Source organism: Periophthalmus magnuspinnatus, chromosome 22 (assembly GCF_009829125.3).
Source record: "Periophthalmus magnuspinnatus isolate fPerMag1 chromosome 22, fPerMag1.2.pri, whole genome shotgun sequence".
Taxonomy (NCBI): domain Eukaryota; kingdom Metazoa; phylum Chordata; class Actinopteri; order Gobiiformes; family Gobiidae; genus Periophthalmus; species Periophthalmus magnuspinnatus.
In genome coordinates this window covers 9132197-9150719 of record NC_047147.1, presented here as the reverse complement: position 1 = coordinate 9150719, position 18523 = coordinate 9132197, and the positions used below count along the sequence as shown (strand labels likewise).

Genomic DNA, 18523 nt, shown 5'->3' with positions numbered 1-18523 from the left:
TTCCACTATGAAATGTAATGGACACCTCCCGCTTCTGGTCTCACTGGGAGATATATTCATTTTTTAAGTGTCTCCTTAGTTTCATTATTTATTTGTGTATTCTCTACTCAGAACGAAAAAAACATCAGTCCAACAGTTCACACACAGCACCATACTCTCTCCTTTATTTAAGCTTTAGACCTCGTGGATTAAAGAGCAACATGGCTTTTTAAGAGGCAGAACACAGCACTGAGTCAAGGCTTAACCTGCAGCTACACTGTTCATCTGATGATTGAACAAGTTTATCTACTCCAAGGGTCTTAGTCAACACAAGTAGGGCTGCAAAATTTTTTGGGGAAAAATGCATTTTTGCCATTAATTTTTGAGAAAAAATATGTTGAAAAAGTAGGATTTGACAAGGCGACAGTACCTCAGTTGGTAGAGTGTTTGTCCACTGATCTGAAGGTTGGTGGTTCAAATCCCGCTCTCGACATAAACATCATTGGTTGAGCGGTCAGATCCACTGATCCGTAGGTTGGTGGTGCGATTCTAGCTCACACAGATGAATGCTGTCATTGTGTCCTTGGGCAAGACACTTAACCCACCTCGCCCTCAGTGTCTGCGTACACTGGTGTATGAATGTGTTTGTGAATGGGTGAGTGGTTCCTTGTTGTAAAGCGCTTTGAGTGCCTTGAAGGTGGAAAAGCGCTATAGAAAAATTTGACCATTTACCATTCTGTTCAGTGTGCACACTGTAAACAATACCAGACTGAAAAATGAAAGCTAAACTTACACAATAAATTTCAAAACATGTTTGTAAAGGTCTGAACAACAAAATCTTTCTATAAAAATACATTCTGTTGTTAATTCTATTACCTAAATTATTGCAGATTGTGATTTTGATTTGTTTGTAATATTAAACAAAACATTCAACATGGTTCCAATATGTCAGATTTTGCAGGTAATTGAACACTAGATATTGGTCAAGGTCACTGTTTGTTTTAGAATTTTTTATTTTTTTTTTGGTTAAGTCAAAATTAATTTAAGACTCTCTGTTCAGAATGTGTCCCTGTGAAGTCACAAAACAAACATAGTGATGAAAGAGCATTACATATAATTGAATTGAGCCAAACATGGATGGTGGACTCCTTGTTTGCAGCATCATATGAAGTAATTGACATGACGCATATGTTTAGGAGTTATATGCTGAAAGACCTTGTCAGTGGATGTGTGTGCTTGTTTATTAAGCCGGACATATTGCAGAAAATGACAAGATGAAATAGGCCGTGCACACAGCTGAGTGTCTATTACATTTTAGTGGAACAGACAAGTGTTTGTTTTACCAATGTTATGTTTAATGCATCAGCAGCCGGCGCAGACCGCAGTGTGCTGGACCTTTGTGCGAGTACAAGGATGTGACTGACATGACAATCATCTGCACCAAATGTCAGACAAATGTGCCACTGCCAACCAAGGAGCGCTCTGCATTTTTCTGTTCAATATTTCAGGAAGTAGGTGAGGAGCAAACCACCAGGGAACCATGTTTTTGAGGAATGTTGTCACAGCTCACATCTCTGCCCCAGCCTCTTGTCACTGTTAGTGTTACTGCTCATGTACAGAGAGCGTGTTTCCAGAAGTTTATACTGACGTGTTCCATTTTTAAACACATGCTGTCTATCAAATGTTCACAACATTGATACTTTTAGTGCACCCGTGACAAAATGTAAATGACAAAGACTTCAACTAACCATTATTTTGGAAATAATGGTTATTTGTAGTTGAACAATTATTTCTATTGTACATTCAGACTTTTAAAATACATTATTAACCAAATAAATGTTGAAATATGATGACTGAAGGACTCTACATGGAGAATATTTATTGTGTATTATTGATGAAAATAAAAAATAGTTTATTCTTCATATACATTTACAGTGGAGCAAAAAGGTACTTAGTCAGCCACCAATTGTGAAAGTTCTCCCACTTAAAAAGATGAGAGAGGCCAGTAATTTTCATCGTAGCTGCACTTCAACTATGGGAGACAAGATGAGGGGAAAGAAATCACATTGTAGGATCTTTAATGAATTAATTGGTAAAATAAATATTCACCTATAAACAAGCAAGATTTCTGGCTCTCACAGACCTGTAACTTCTTCTTTAAGAGTCTCCTCTGTCCTCCACTTGTTACCTGTAATAATGGCATCAGTTTGAACTCATTATCAGTATAAAAGACACCTGTACACAACCTCAAACAGTCAGACTCCAAACTCCACTATGGCCAAGGCCAAACAAAATTGTAGACCTGCACCAGGCTGGGAAGACTGAATCTGCAATAGGTAAGCAGCTTGGTATGAAGAAATCAACTGTGGGAGCAATTATTTGAAAATGGAAGACATACAAGACCACTGATAATCTCCCTTGATCTGTGGGTCCACGCAAGATCTCACCCCGTGGGGTCAAAATGATCACAAGAACAGTGAGCAAAAATCCCAGAACCACATGGGAGGACCTAGTGAATGACCTGCAGAGAGCTGAGACCAAAGTAACAAAGGCTACCATCAGTAACACACTACACCGCCAGGGACTCAAATCCTGCAGTGCCAGATGTGTCCCCCTGCTTAAGTCAGTACATGTCCAGGCCTGTCTGAAGTTTGCTAGAGAGCATTTGGATGATCCAGAAGAGGATTGAGAGAATGTCATATGGTCAGATTAAAACAAAATAGAACTTTTTGGTAAAAACTCAACTTATCATGTTTGGAGGAGAAAGAATGCTGAGTTGCATCCAAAAACACCATACCTACTGTGAAGCATGGGGGTGGAAACATCATGCTTTGGGGCTGTTTTTCTGCAAAGGGACCAGGACGACTGATCCGCGTAAAGGAAAGAATGAATAGGGCCATGTATCATGAGATTTTGATTGAAAACCTCCTTCCATCAGCAAGGGCATTGAAGATGAAATATGGCTGGGTCTTTCAGCATGAGAATGATCCCAAACATACCGCCCGGGCAATAACCTCTGTCATTGCCAGCAAAGGGTATATAACAAAGTACTGAGATGAACTGAGATTCAGGTGAAGCAGTGTGGTGTTCGTCCTGCTCACGGAACACTGGACCTGCTCTACACTCTCTGTCGGGTGCTCGAGGGCTCATGGGAGTTTGCCCAACCAGTCCACATGTGCTTTATGAATTTGGAGAAGGCATTCGACCGTGTCCCTCATGGTTTCCTTTGGAGGGTGCTCCGAGAGTATGGGGCTCTTAGCTAATGGCTGTCCGGTCCCTGTATGACCGGAGCAGGAGCTGTGTTTGCATTGCCGGCAGTAAGTCAGACCTGTTCCTGGTGCATGTTGGACTCTGCCAGGGCTGCCCTTTGTCACCGGTTGTGTTCATTGTTTTTATGGACAGAATTTCTAGGCAGAGTCAGGGGCTGGAGGGGGTCTGGTCCAGGAATCACAGGATCTCATTGCTGCTGTTTGCGGATGATATTGTCCTGATGGCTTCTTTGAGCCAGGACCTGCAGCAGGCACTGGGGTGGTTTGCAGCCGAGTGTGAAGCGGCTGGGATTAGAATCAGATCCTCCAAATCCGAGGCCATGGTTCTCGACCAGAAAAGGGTGTCTTGCCCTTTCCGGGTGGGTGGGGGGTCTTTGCCTCAAGTGGAGGAGTTCAAGCATCTCGGGGTCTTGTTCACGAGTGAGGGACGGATGTAGCGTGAGATCTACAGGCGGATCGGTGCAGCGTCCGCTGTGATGCGGTCACTGTATCGGACCACTGTGGTAAAAAAGGAGCTGAGTCAAAAGGCGAAACTCTCGATTTACCGGTCAATCTATGTTCCTGCCCTCACCTACGGTCATGAGCTCTGGGTAATGACCAAAAGCACAAGTTCGCGAACATAAGTGCTTGAAATGGACTTCCTCCGCAGGGTAGCTGGGCGCTCCCTTACAGATAGGGTGAGGAGCTCAGTCACACGGGAGGAGGTTGGAGTAGAGCCGCTGCTCCTACACGTCGAGAGGAGCCAGCTGAGGTGGCTTGGGAATCTGCTCAGGAGGCCTCCTGGATGCCTGCCTAGGGAGGGGTTCCGGGCATGTCCCACCAGGAGGAGGCCCCGTGGAACCCAGGACACACTGGAGGGACTTTGTCTCTTGGCTGGCCTAGGAACATCTTGGGGTCCCACTGGAGGAGCTGGAGGATGTGTCTGGGGTGAGAGACGTCTGGGAGTCCCTGCTTAGACTGCTGCCCCCGCGATCTGCTTTAAGCGGAAGAAAATGGATGGATGGACTAGGATGAACTTTTGTTATTGACCAAATACTTATTTTCCACCACCACCATTTGCAAATAAATTCTTAAAAAATCAGACAATGTGATTTTCTGGATTTTTGTTTCTCATTTTGTCTCTCATAGTTGAACTATGATGAAAATGACAGGCCTCTCTCATCTTTTTAAGTGGGAGAACTTGCACAATTGGTGGCTGACGAAATACTTTTTTTGCCCCACTGTAGATTTAATAATGCCACTGTCTGTTTTAATACCTTTCAGAGTCTGTTTAGTCTAGATAGCAATTACAATGATCAGAATATAACTTTTTGTTAGAGTTGACTAGTCATAGTTGACTAATCGTTGCAGCCCTACTAACAAATTCTTTGTCACTGTCTGTTATGAATCATTTAAATTATAATTAAAATCAGACTATACTATACAACTATGAAGTAAGCAATATAAATTAATATATTATAATTCAGATTAGCAATCTACCACAACTGGATTAGCCCAAAAATCTGTACATAACCCCTGTGCTGCATTCTCATCATGTTCATTGGGGAATAACAGAACTAGTCTCCGAAATGTGTCATACTGCCAGTACTGATTTCAAGACCTCATTATTAGGACTTCTTCTCTTATCACTTCTTCTTTTTCCAATGATATTTAGCTGTACTCAGAAACACATTGCTAAGCATAACAGGCTGCTCTTAAATGCCAGGAGACTTAATAGAGAACAGCTCATTGTGAAATGCAAATATCATTTTAAAAAGCAGCATCTTCATTACCTGTGAGGATTCACAAAGCAAACTGTTTGAGCATATATGAATCCCCAGACACATTTTCTGTTTACTAACTTTAATTTAGTGAGCAACAATAGTTAAAGTGAACATATTTGAATCTGGACGGTTCTCTCTTCAAAGGGCGTTCTTGATAGTCTTCCTCATTATAGTTTTAGGAGCTGTTTAATTCAATTTAGACAGAAAGCAGATGAAACTCTATTCATTGTATGTGCTGGCTGAGTGTGTCGGTGGAGAGTGTTTCTGCGGTGAAGTCAGGGAGACCCCCGGGACACTTCCTGCTGATCTTTGGTTAAAGGATGAATATGAAACATATTGGCTTAGCTCTGTAGAAAAGCTCTTACTCTTCCTCAGTCTGGACAGCCCCTCCTTCAGCCTGGGCCCACAATGTCTCAATAACCTTCAAAGTATCAGGATGCAGCGTGCGTCTGCTCTGTGTGACAAACACACAGAGATGTTATTCTCAGATTCACCGTCTGTTCCTTTGTAGCTTCACCAGATTAACTTTCATTTCAAAATGAGATATTCTGCCTTTTAAAATGCTACTATATCCCAATGCAAAATGATGAGAAGCTGAAGAAATGTTGAATGAACAAATTATCACTGGACACATTTTAAAGCAGCAGTAAGCACTGTTATGATAAAACTGTGTAAAAACTATCCCATCAAATATATCACATGATTTTTCACATTTTTTACTTTTCTTTTTTCCAGAATCGTAGTGTCTGTTACACAACTTAGCCTGAGTCTGTTTACTATTTTCAAAAACTTTGACAAATCTGACTTGTCATGGTCTGCAGACTCCAACACTTGAGGTTTCTGAAGCTAACTTGTTTGTGGTAGAGGCCATTAGACTGTAGGGCAGACTGTTCAGTCAAATGTTCAGAAATGTCAATGCACAGTTTTTCTGTGATCAGAACATGTTAAAATCATCATGAAAACAAAAAAGACTCATAAAACGCAGGCTTCTGCTGAAACATTGACCAATATCAGTTATGGATTCACATGTATTTGCTAAAATTGGCAAAATAAATACCAGGAGGAAAATAAATTATATATATATATATATATATATATATATATATATATATATATATATATATATATATATATATATATATATATATATATATATATATATATATATATATATATAGTATAACTGTCCTAATGAGTTAACGCCATACTTTAAACAATATTTCAATTATAAAGTGAACCATGTGTGGGTTTGGGGTTTATGTGGTTCTGCTGGAGTGGTGTAATGGAGACTTAGTTTGGTGCATCAGCTTCAGTCGATCTTCTCACTGTTGTGAACTTGTGATAATCACATCTCAAGTTCAAGAGGGTGCCAGACTAAACACTACTACTACTGCACATGTCACAGGAAGCAACTACATGTATGCACCTGCTATTCATTTACAATATGATTCTATGAAATGGGACTGAAAAAAGCTCCCTATTCTCCTCCTTCCTCTCCTATACTCCTTAGCACACCAGTCCACATGGCACATTCACAGCCTAAAGCAGCAGTGTAAGGTAGACTTTTGTCAACATATTACATTTACACTACTGTTGGACAGTGGCATTAAGCACTGCAAAACAACATACAAAGGACAAGTGAAAACCCAAACCCCCCTGTTGACTTAAGGAGGTCAAATATTCTTTGTCCAAATACTGTTAATATGCTAATGCTATGTCATTACCAGTGTGGCCATATTAAATCTGAGCCCATACCAGACCTATAGAAGAATGAAGTGCTTATATGACATTTATTATTCATAAAACAGCAACCTCTCCAAAGCAGGAGACAGATCTGTGTTGGGATGAAGCGCTCTTGGTTCGGCTGCACACACAGATGCTCCAACGTGATTTCATGAAATGTTCAGGGTCTGGATGACTCTTATCATCCATGAGTACATGTTTATTTCACTGTTTAGATTCAGAACATTTTGTGGAAAACATTGACGGGTTTTCTGTCAGAATTCATCTGACTGACAGCAGGCCTTGAAAGCATCCCCCTTATTATTTTTATCTTTGCATTATTTTACTAGCTTGTGCAAAGATACGCCAATTACCTTGCACTCATAACTCATAATATTTAGCTATACATAATATTCAGTCAAAACAACAAGGTCAAAACCAGCCATGAACCCAGATGTGTTTGTTGTTTTAAGTTTTTATTGCTAAAAATATCTGTAGTGTCTTTATTGGATTTTATGCCATAGTGTGAAACATTGCAGGCAAAACAAGAACATAGATATAGAGTTTATTGTCAATAAACTGTCATTTATCAAGTATCTTGAACTGTCTCCTACATTACTCAAACTGCTAACTTTTAACTTATTGTTATGATACTGGGAGATCTTTCAGTGAACCTAAACCACCAAAATGGCTTTTTACTTTGAAATAAGCAGGTGTTTCCTTTCTAAACACTGCCTCTGAAGAACAAGGATCCAGCTCATGGCTTTAATGTTTGTCATATCTCATTTCAACTTTGCAATAACAATTAACAGCCCAAACATGAAGATGTGGGTGTTGCTGTTTGTGTCACAATAACTGAAGCCAGTCTCTGTTTTGTTTCCTACAGAGGCGCCTCCTTCTGGGATGTCCAAGAATGGATACTTTTTTCAAGAAATGGGTGAGTCGACTCAAAAATGCTACCTTTATTTTAGGCTGAAAACAAAGGCTGCTCTAATGAGGAAACTGTGTGAGCCACAGTGGGTACACTAGTACTCTTTGACTTGTCATGATGAGAGGGAATGGTGTTTTGTAGGTGCAGTCAGTAATGTGCTGGTGCTATGAACTTGAACGTGGGCAGGGAAAAACTCATATTATTCAAAGCTTGGATATAAAATTTAAACTCTGCACCAGCTGTTAAGTTAAACCCAGTTTCATTACCTTCATCCCAAGGAAAGGAGCCCAATTAGTATGCATTCAGGACTGAAAAAAAGCTCCCTGTCCTCCCTAGCCAATTACTCCTCACCACACCAGTCCACACGGCACATTCACAGCCTAAAGCAGCAGTATTAGGCAACTTTTCATCAACACATAAATACTCTTACATTACATTTACATTACTGTTGGACACTAGCAGATTTGTGTTAGGATGAAGCACTCCAGGTTCGGCTGCACACACAGATGCATGCACGCTGTAGACTGCCCTGTTTGCTCCAGGTGTCGATTTAATTAAAATACGCCCATCACAATTATACAACAGGGCTATCTACACAAGAAACATGTTTGGACTGAGAAGTACGGAGAGGCTGGCTTTGTCCTTTTTAAAGTTCTTTAAAGCAAGTGACATTTAAATTGAGTTAAATGTCCAGAAAAGTACTATTTGTAGGTGATATAACTGTATGTAAATTTAATAATTAGTAATGTAATACATTACTTTTAGAAGTACTAATTCTCATCTGATAACTTTGGTAGCACAATGTCATGTGGCCAACACTGGTCATGAGACAGGACGAAATGTCCAACATTTGTCAATGACAATATAATCAATGATATAACTGCAAATATATCATTGTGGCCTTTAAATATTTTTCTTGCATCTGCAGAGTCTCAGTGTATAAACTGCCTCTGGGTGTAAGTAGTAAAAGTTGTCCAACCTCCCTCTGAGCAGAAAATGTTATTTTTAATTTTATCACAATTTTCAAATTTCCTATTCCTGCCAAAGCAAATGACAATATATCATGAACAATATGATATGGCCCAAGCTTGGTCTTGAATGTTCCTGATGACATAAACATGACTTATTTGATTAAAGTCATCTTTTCAGTGTATACAACACACTGCAATTATCACCTGTGCTCTTCCCATCTCCAGAATGTACCAGAACATTACATCCGCTGTGTGAAAGGTCTCACAGGAAAATAAACATGTTTTTATGTTTGCCTCTCACAAAAGGATGACAGCTTGGTCTTCTCTTTTTAATGGACAATTCTGTTCATTGTTTATTATTGCAATAAAAAAGCAGCACTCAAATTATGTGGAGTAATGTACTACATCTTTGTCAACAGGTCAAGCTCCTTTGTGTTAAAAAGCAATGGTTTGTTTATGTGTTTGCCTATTCATTGGTTTCAGAGTGATGCAAATCTAGAACCGTTGCCATGGCAATTAACAATTAAGCATAGAAAATGATATCTTCTCTTTTGGAAGAAAGTCCTTCAATATAGCCTTTGAACAGAAAGTTTAAACACATGAGTTGTATTACATCCCACTGTCTTTGAAAAAAAAAATCCTACCTTAGTTAACACAGTAAACTTTGTATGTAAACTCCCTTTGTCCAGATAAATAATGATGTCCAAACACCACACATAGCGATAGAGTCAAGTGAAAGAAAAAGATGAACCAAGCTTGTTTGACCCATTTCAGGCTGTATCTTCAAAATGTCCTGTATGTGACATCTGAGGCTGCTGCAGAAAATCACACACGTTTGAAGGAAACACATCTATCATTTAGTATTTTGAAATCAAACATCCTCCGCTCCTCATCACTTGTTTCAGTTCGCTTCCTACTTGCTCGCATGCAGAGCTCTAGACAGCAATTCTCACCATACTTAGAGTTTAGCACAAGAAAACATTTCTATGGAACATACTTGTGCAAAATGATCCACATTTAGGAGCGAGTTGTTACGATTAGTTCCCGCTGCTGCAGTCTTCGTCCCAAGGTGAGTTGAAAGTCAGTGCACAGCCGGTGAGAGGAGGCAGAACTGGCGACTACAATGCCAGGTTCAAATAATGTCAAGTGCTCAGGGATGATCCCAATGCAAGGCTTCACTGAAAGGAAACCAAATTGGGGCTTGTTCTGGGATAAGGTCAGCAGATAAAGAGTGTGAGTGTGAGAGATTGTCTGTGATCGCGGCATCGACATTTGGAAGATACTGCTTTCTGTAGAGTTGGGTTTAAAGCAGTGTTTGAGCAGAGAACTGGCTCTGTCCTACAAAAGACGCTGAGCCACCCAATCCTTTTCAACCAAAATCATGATATAATGTTTGACTGCTTCATGTAAGTCAGTGATCCATTAGCCAGGCACTGTTCTCCTTCTCAGTACAAATCATTTTAAATTAGACACATAGCAGAGCTAACTCACATTTGAAAATGTATTGGAAATGCAAGCCAAAGTATAATTATGTTTGCATAAGCAGACTTGCTACCAATTGGATTTTTTATACAATTATGAATTAACAATGCAGTTCAATAAGAAAAAATGGTAAATCGTTAGAACAATGATTTTTGGCTTGCTGTTTTTTCTTGCATTTGAGGTTGTAGCTCTAATAAAAGTAATGTACAATTTGAAATGTTTGCTGCAGAATATTATATTTTGTTATGCTCATTTATTACAGACTTATAAAATGTCTCGTACTGTCAATTATAAAACAACAAAACAGCTTAACATTGTTTGAATTTGAATGAATGAGAAAGTGGTGTAGAGATCTGTCAGAATGATCACAGTAGGGACATGATCAGATTTTTAGAAGCATTTTTTTCAGATTGAGTTTTAAAAGCATCACAAACTCAAATGTAAGTCCCGTCCAGCAGGTGTCTGGTCCCAGAGGTGACCCTGTGCTGTTGTGTCCCCAGAGCAGCGGGAGGCGGAGCAGGAGGAGGGCAGCGAGGGCCGAGAAGAGGGACAGGACTCTCCCATCGCCAGCGGAGATGACATCCACCTGTATGAGAATCAGATCAGCCCTGGCCCAGGTCAGTACTGCTGCAGCGCCCCCACAGGATGTGGAAGGGGAGAGCAAAGCATACAACTCAGTACATGTGTAAAGATGACAATATTTCAGAGTGGCATTGTGAAACATTTGAAGAATCCGTGTGATTTGCATCTTACTCTTAACAACTATCTAGAATAGTTTAGTCTAGTGTATCTAATCTAGGGCTCCATCATTTTGGATAATATTGTGATTAGATTTGCGATCAGTGTTTTAAAAAAAGGAATCTGTTCAGAGTTTACATTGTAAATGCCTGCTTAACTAATGCAATAAGGTTTAAACTAAAGGGTTAGCTGTTGTTTGATAAAAAGACCTGCCATTTTATTGTTTACAATGGACAATCTATTACCTAAATAATTGCAGTCCTAATCAAATTACAATTCTGATTTGACTTGGATATACTGTACAGCCTTGATTGAATCAATGTATTGCCTTTATATGTTTTTCCACTTCAGAAATGTTCCAGAATTTTAAATGTCTTTCACCTTTTGGAGACTTAATATTAATTTGATTACTTGTACTGTTTTAAATAATACAGTCCCAGAAAGTTGCATTCCTACAAATTTGACTTTGACAACAAATTCAACTTGTCTTTTGTGAACACAGAGACTGAACAGGAGGCTGAGTGACAGTGGCCTGATTGTGTTGTGTGCATTTGGAAATGTAATCCAGTCATAATTTCGCACAAATGGAGTTGACTGAGTCCTACGGCTGATTCAATGAAATGTGTTGGTTGTTGTTTTGCAGCTGGGCATTTGATTATGTCCTTCCTGTCCCTGCGATGTTGTGCTGTGCTACCCAAACCCCCTGTGGTAGCTTTGTGTTGATGCCAGCATGCGTTCAGGATGGTGTAAGCTGCCCCAATATAAAAAGGTTTAAAATTAGATCTGTGAACCTGAATATGACTTGCCAGTCAATGAAACCCTCTGTTTCCCGACGCTGTAATCAATAAAAGCAGTTCAATCTTTGTCTTTTGCTTCATGTACTTTTTACATCATGAGGCACATTCTTCAAAGGAAATCCAGCACATCTCTGGAGAAGAAAAAATGACCCCACTCCCAATTTTTATTTATTTATTTTTTTTATTTCAAAGAAAACTTGTACAAAGGCCTTTGGAGAAGTTTAAACTCATTTGCCGTTGGGTCCCGTGCAGCACAGCGATGGCAGGTGTTGACGTGACAGACAGCTCCTCAGCTCCAGGTGCAGGTGATTTTGACCTCATCTTGAAAAAACCCTCCAGGTCAGCGTGTCTCCACAGCAACAGCCACAGGTGCCGCTTTGGGCCCCGAGCAGGAGAGAACGAGTGTCACAGGTGAATGTGTCACTTGGGCCGTGCCGCCATACTTAGTAACACTCAGGGCGTCTAAAGACAGTCAGAGAGGGAGAGAGAGGGGGGAGGAGGGGTGAAATCCTCAGGCTTCATCTGCGCTAATGCTGTTTAGTTTGAAGACCCCCTGTAGAGGAGGCTAAATATGTAGTGATAATATTTTGGCTCAGTGTTTGGGTAACACTTAATAACACTTAAGTCTGTGGCAGCAGCGGCACACCTGTGTGCACTTTTGTCAAGGTCAAATGTCTTGCCCTGTTAGATTTTGTCACATTCAAAATAAAAGCAAAAGCTCTTAGATTATTGTTCAAAGGTTTACCATTTTTGAGTTTCAGCTTCCTGTTATATGTGACATTTTAAGGATTTTTCACCATTAAAGAACACAATATCTAGTTTTAAATTGTTTATTGATATGGCAGCAGTCCTAATTCTTTTTGATGTAATGTGCAATATATTCACTGTGGGAGATTAAAACCACTCCTGCAGCTTTCCTAGGTCATACAACATCTACCCCAGAGTCCTTCTGAAATTTCCACAGGCTAAATGGACAAGATGAGTAAAATATTTTTTCTCATTTTTAACTTTTATTTACTCACCACAGTAAACCAGTTGCATAGTGGTAGCTGTTTTTCATACCAAGGGTTTATTATACAGTTTGTAACAAGACTTGGACACAACAACAGTGTGTGCTTTTGGGGTAGGTTCAAATCAACAACCTTCAGTTAGTTGGTGAATGCTTAACTCACTGTGCTGTTATTGTCCAACATAGATGTGTAATTTAAAGCAGTGAGGATAGTGACATGCTGTAGATAAAGAATCGCAGCGCACAGTCAGAGTGAACCCAGTGACAGCTCCAGGTCCGGCACCTGCCGTGGCTGCATTTGTCAGGACCAACACACACATTTCATTGCATTATTCATTTGCTACTCCAGCCCCCTTATAGGACTTTTATCTGCAATGTTACTATAAAATAAAACATATAAATGATTTAATCAACTATAAACAACTTATTTAGTTTATTAAATAACTCTTTGTGAATGTGTTGCCAGTTTTTATTATCTAAATCTCTCTTCTTATCTGGGATATTCTCCAGCTGCTTTGGTCCACTTTGAATCAAGTTAGCACTTGACTGTGATCCCAGAGCGATGAGGTGTTTCATTTATGCTGCAAATTGTTGTGTTATTATTTTATTATTTCACATCGTCAGACACTGTGAGGCCCGTCCAGCGTAACCAAGGACTAGGGCCGCATGATTAATCGCAAATGAATGGAAATCGTAATTTCAATGGAGGTAATTAGCAAATCACAAAAGGCTGCAATTTCTTGAAGTACCATAATTTCCACAAACTTCTAAATAATCTGTCAATCGCAATGCTTGTCAGAAAAATATCATTTTGATATTTGACCAAAAAATGTTTTTTTCTTTACAAGAGTTCTGTTAGTAGTTGTGTCTGCTTAAATTAGATGCCATTTGGAAAGGCTAATAGCTTTGCGAATATCTCAGATCCAAAGACACCACCTAGATGTAATTCTGAAAACATCTGTCTTTTATAATTAATTCATTTCTCTTTCTACATTTCCCTGCTTCTTTCTTCTGTTGCAATGCCTTGAGCACTTTTGAAATTTGGTGCCTGGCTGATTTGTGACCTTTATAATGCTGTCCCTCCTGGATTTTTAGTGCACCTCTCCAAAGATACGTTTTAAAAGGCCTTCAACTTTGAGTTAATTTAAGTGCAGTTCTGATTAATTGTAAAGTACATCCGTAGGATGTCTTTGAATCCCACTGCTCTCATTGTTCGCTAATGGGAGTCAGTCCATTTTTAGACAAAGCCATGATTTCAAGTGAGATTCATTTGGTCTTCTCCTGTTTAAGTATTCAAGTTAATGCAGGCATTGGGCTGCAAGAAAACTGCACATTTTGAACAAACTAATATAAAAAGTCTCAAGTTAATCAAGTCAAGATCAGTTGTCTGAGACAGATTGTTACTTTGTAGTACTGCAATAGTCTCTTGAAGTTTTAAGCACATGTTTAAATCATTCAAAACAGAAGAACGTGCAGTAAACTTTTCAGTAAGCAACTGATACTTTGCAGTGACGTCACGATGGAGGGTACTGCATGTATGTCTATGGAGTAATGTTCAGCGGTCACCATGGTGACACAATACACACATTAGCAAACACAGACTGAAAAGTGTTTTTTATATTTTGTGAAAAATACAAAATGGATTTAAACAACACATTTTCAGGAGCCTGTGATCAGTAAGAGAGTTCTTGGTTCCATGTAGGTGTTTTGATTTTCAACAAAAAGGTGAGAGTGAAAAACTGTCGGCTAATGCTGGCTAGTTTGTGACTGGAATATTATTTGAGTTTAACAGCACAAATCAGCTCATCTGTTGTATTTCCAGTCAGTTCTTTATGGTTGTGAATGTGTTGAACAAAGCTGAGATTAAAGTTTAACTTGAGTTACAGACAGCTTCAGACAGAGCAGTACCTCTAGTTAACTTTGCCCCCCCAAGGAATGTTGATGACATCAGCTGCAACGGATCAACAGCATACGACCCAAGTTTTAAAATATTAAAGTAGAGACAGGTTAATTCAGTTTACTATGGCTCTGAAAATATGGTCTGGAAAACATGTTCTACACTTGTAAATGTATGGAGATATTACAGTTAGTTCTGGGTTTTGATGAAAAGATGTTTTGACCTATAACACTTGTGTAATTTCACAGGCTTTGTCATTCCCATTAAAGGCCCAAAGATCATCTACTGTGTTTGTCAACTGATGTAAAAGTGCTGCTGGTGATGGCTATGTCTGGGGTATTTAAATGTTCATTTGAAACTGATCGCACGAGGAGGATGTTGTTTGTTGACACTCACTTTTGAAGCGTGTCTGTTCCTCTGTCTTCCCCGGACTTTGTCATACAGCTGTCAAATGCTCCCCATAAATAGAATTGATTTCATCATTATATTTCTGCCAGGACGGGGCCTAGTTCCATTTCACTTCAATCAACTTGGCTGAATACTCAAGTGGAAAAGTCACGATGAAGGACAGCCCTCTCTTACTGCAACAACTTGAAGACTTCAGATTTGACCATGGACATTTGATGCCCTTGTTGACTTTGAAGGATGATTTCTGGATTTAAAAAGACAACATTAAAACCGCTGATGCAGAGCCATTGTTTGATGACCCATTCAAAATTTAATCCTGATTTTTAAGTCGAAAAACAAGATGGAGGTGAGTGTTTTTCCTGAAGCAATTGGAGCAGTGTGGTAATGCCTGGTTTGTGAGCTAAACAACAGCCACTGTTATGGTAATCAGTGCGATTCGTTCACCTTTAGAGAGATGACACTGGGAGAACTGAGCTCCTTACACTAAACACAAGGCTCCTGCTTCATGCCCTGCTCCAGACAGGACAAGTATGAGACATCATAGTCTTCCCCCCAATCCTGTTTCTGCCATAAACAGCCACACAAAATACCTCAACGATAAGAGATGAAAGAGCATCTGTTATTTGTTTGTTGAGGTGAGATTTTTGTATTATTCACAGATTTAGCACCATATTAAATTGCATGTGCTTCTGTCAGGAACTCCATTGGATGTATAAGGAAAGTAAAGAATTGCATTAGCGAAATTTGAGCCACTCCATGAGCTTCAAGTCAACATTGTTGTTGCTCCAAAGTCAGAACATTTGTGTCTATGACTTGCCTCCTCAATAGATATTCATTGATAGCCTGGGTGATTTCTTTATAAGTTTATATTATTCTAAGTGATATGAGGCCCCATCTAACACCTTCAGTGTGGTATTCCTGGTCTGGAGAAGGATGCATTGGATGCACTCAATATTGTTACATACTTCTTTGCAATACGTTCATCCATGCAAAATGTTGTTGTATTAATTTTGAACAATGGCAATTCATTATGAACCTGTGAAGCTGAAAAAGTGACTTGTTCATTTGTTTTATGGAATTGTGAACTTGACATTTCAATGCATTTTGTTCTACATTTAATCAATATTTATATATAATTATATATATATAAGACCCTTTTTTGGGATGGCATGTATTGTGACATGTATTTTAGACCGTGTCTCAGGATACATATACGTACATGGCCGTTGCCTACTTCTTCTTACAGATTGCGCCAGTGCCATCTAAAGAAGAGCTGAGTGTAGGGCAGATAAAAACTGTATAGTAGCCATAATTATCTAGGCAGTGTAACTTTATTGATAAAAATTAAAGTTTGAACAGCACAAAAGCCCAGATGCAGATTGACTTATCATATTGTGTCCACTCCTAAGCTGCAGTGCATGCATGTCCTCGTGCACTCAGCCCACAGATGTACAGTGCACTCCCAGACCACAGCAGCATAAATCACCCTCTACAGGCAGACATATCATTTCCATTTAAACCCCCAGCACACCGCTATGTCATGTGATACAGGTCATGTGATTAATGCTGCACACAACGATTGATCGAGGTCATTAAAACATGCTATTGTTATCAATTATTTCTGACTGTGTGTGAGAGATGTGATCCCCTTGGTTCAAAGCGATCCCTCTTGAGACTTCTGTTAGTTTGAAGTCTGTCTCTTTATATTTCTGCCAACCAAGCACACAAATAATTCAATTTGCAGTTTTTAGAAGAAATCTTTTGACTTTTATATGATTAGATTCTGTGTTTTTACATTTAGACGAAATTAGGTTAATTTTGTAAAAAAATATAATTTATTCAGGCTATACAGTACCTGAACGTTAGGCAATGGTTGCTTGAGATTGAGAATTGCATCACCATTTAATTTAAAGGAATTACACATTACTTTGCATCTCAGGTTACTTAAATCAAATTCTGATAATTCAGTATATGGACATTTGAAGGAGCTAATCTTATATGAATAGAAGTATGAATAGAAGTATACCTCTTAATGGGTGACCTTAAAGCCCTGCCTGCCTTCCCTCCTTTGGGAACAAATCGGCTGAGCCTCACGCTCTTTTTCACTGTGGATTTCTGATGAGCACAATCCGCTACATCACACCACGGTCCCATCACAGGTGGAGCTGCCGGCTGCACCTTTGTACCAGCGCTGCCTGCAGGGTTAGAGTGATCAAAGCCCCCCTTCCATCCACTACTGTCGGGATTATTGATATTGTGATCTCCCAGCGTTTTCCCTGGGCTTATTGGCTTGTTAAAAAGGGGGTTCCTTGCCCTTTTTCCCCCACCCTGGCCCGAGGGAGGAGTTAAGTACAGATTGATTTGCAGACGGAGCCGACACACTGCGACACGCGGCGCAGAGGTGGAAAAGCCCATGGTAACCTAATCACATCCTCGCCACCACAGTAAAAGAAAAAAGAAAAAGGGCGATAACCATGTTACATAACTGCAGCCAGACCATTTCATGCGAGTCAGCGGGACTAGTTACACCAGGCTCCAATGTGATGAAAACAGTAATTTGCCCTGATTGTTCCCAAACATAAAAGCTACTTCCTCCCATGTCCTCTTCACTGACACTGGGAAAATCCGACCTTTGTGTTTTATCTGCCGGTTGCCTGGGCTCCGTGGACGTGTATTAAAACCTTATCAACATGAAACTTCCAATCCCTGTTCAGTCAGAGCTCTTAGACTCCTGCCTCTTGACATTTTCCTCACTGTTAGAAACCCAGCTCTCCGCCTGGTTCTTCTGTAGGCTCCTCAGCGGTCACTTGTGATCCTTATTTTACAATTTGCAGCACCAATTATGGATGTTGTGCTGCTGCTTTTAAATGCAAATGTGGCATAGTGATGTGGACTTTGAACATGCAATTTGTTTGTTTAAATACATACTAACATATTCTCCTGTTAAAACACTATTAAGGTTTGTTAGGAGGGCTGCAACTAATCAGGATCAGTCGACTAATTAAACTATGTCAATTGTGCTTCCGGATAGCGGTAAAGACATACAAATAACATCTCATATCGATTTAATCATGAAATAGAGTGTTGATTAAATCTCTTTTTCATTCATCTCAAGACATGTATTAACATCTGTTTATAGTCCAGCTGTTGATGGTTAAGAAAATTAGCCATTATTAATTTAGTCTTGATGGAAGCAGTACACATAATCTAAAATGTAAACTTTTTTTGCAGAACATTTGCCTCAGATGAGTATGTATGATGTAAATAAGTGTAAGCCTTGTGCAGATTATAGTTGTTCTTATTATTGTGTGTTCTGTCTCTACAGATGCTGATGACTCTGGATGTGTGTTACTCAACACATCACGAAGGGTAAGGAACTCTCTTTTTATATTTTTTATAGGTTTTTAATGTATTGTCACAGAAGTCTGATGAATTCAAGGTAAAACTTGTGTGCTTTTAGATTTGCTTCTTCTTAAAATGGAAACAGATGTAGAAATCATCAGGAGTCTCTTTGATCTAAGATCCTTTTAAGAGACGTTTGGTCGTTAGAGAATAGC

The 18523-nt window shown here is 39.5% G+C and overlaps 1 protein-coding gene across 2 annotated transcripts in view; it reads left to right on the top strand.

The window, feature by feature from the left end:
* Nucleotides 1-18523, top strand: part of slc4a11 (solute carrier family 4 member 11) — a 93396-nt gene that overhangs the window by 16478 nt on the left and 58395 nt on the right. Inside the window, exons 2-4 of one of the 2 annotated variants that reach the window (XM_033988102.2) lie at nt 7620-7670; nt 10618-10734; nt 18292-18335. In XM_033988102.2, coding sequence (XP_033843993.1) covers nt 7620-7670; nt 10618-10734; nt 18292-18335 — 212 coding nt within the window. The remainder of the gene's footprint in view (nt 1-7619; nt 7671-10617; nt 10735-18291; nt 18336-18523) is intronic. The other variant, XM_055230950.1, reaches the window with a different exon arrangement.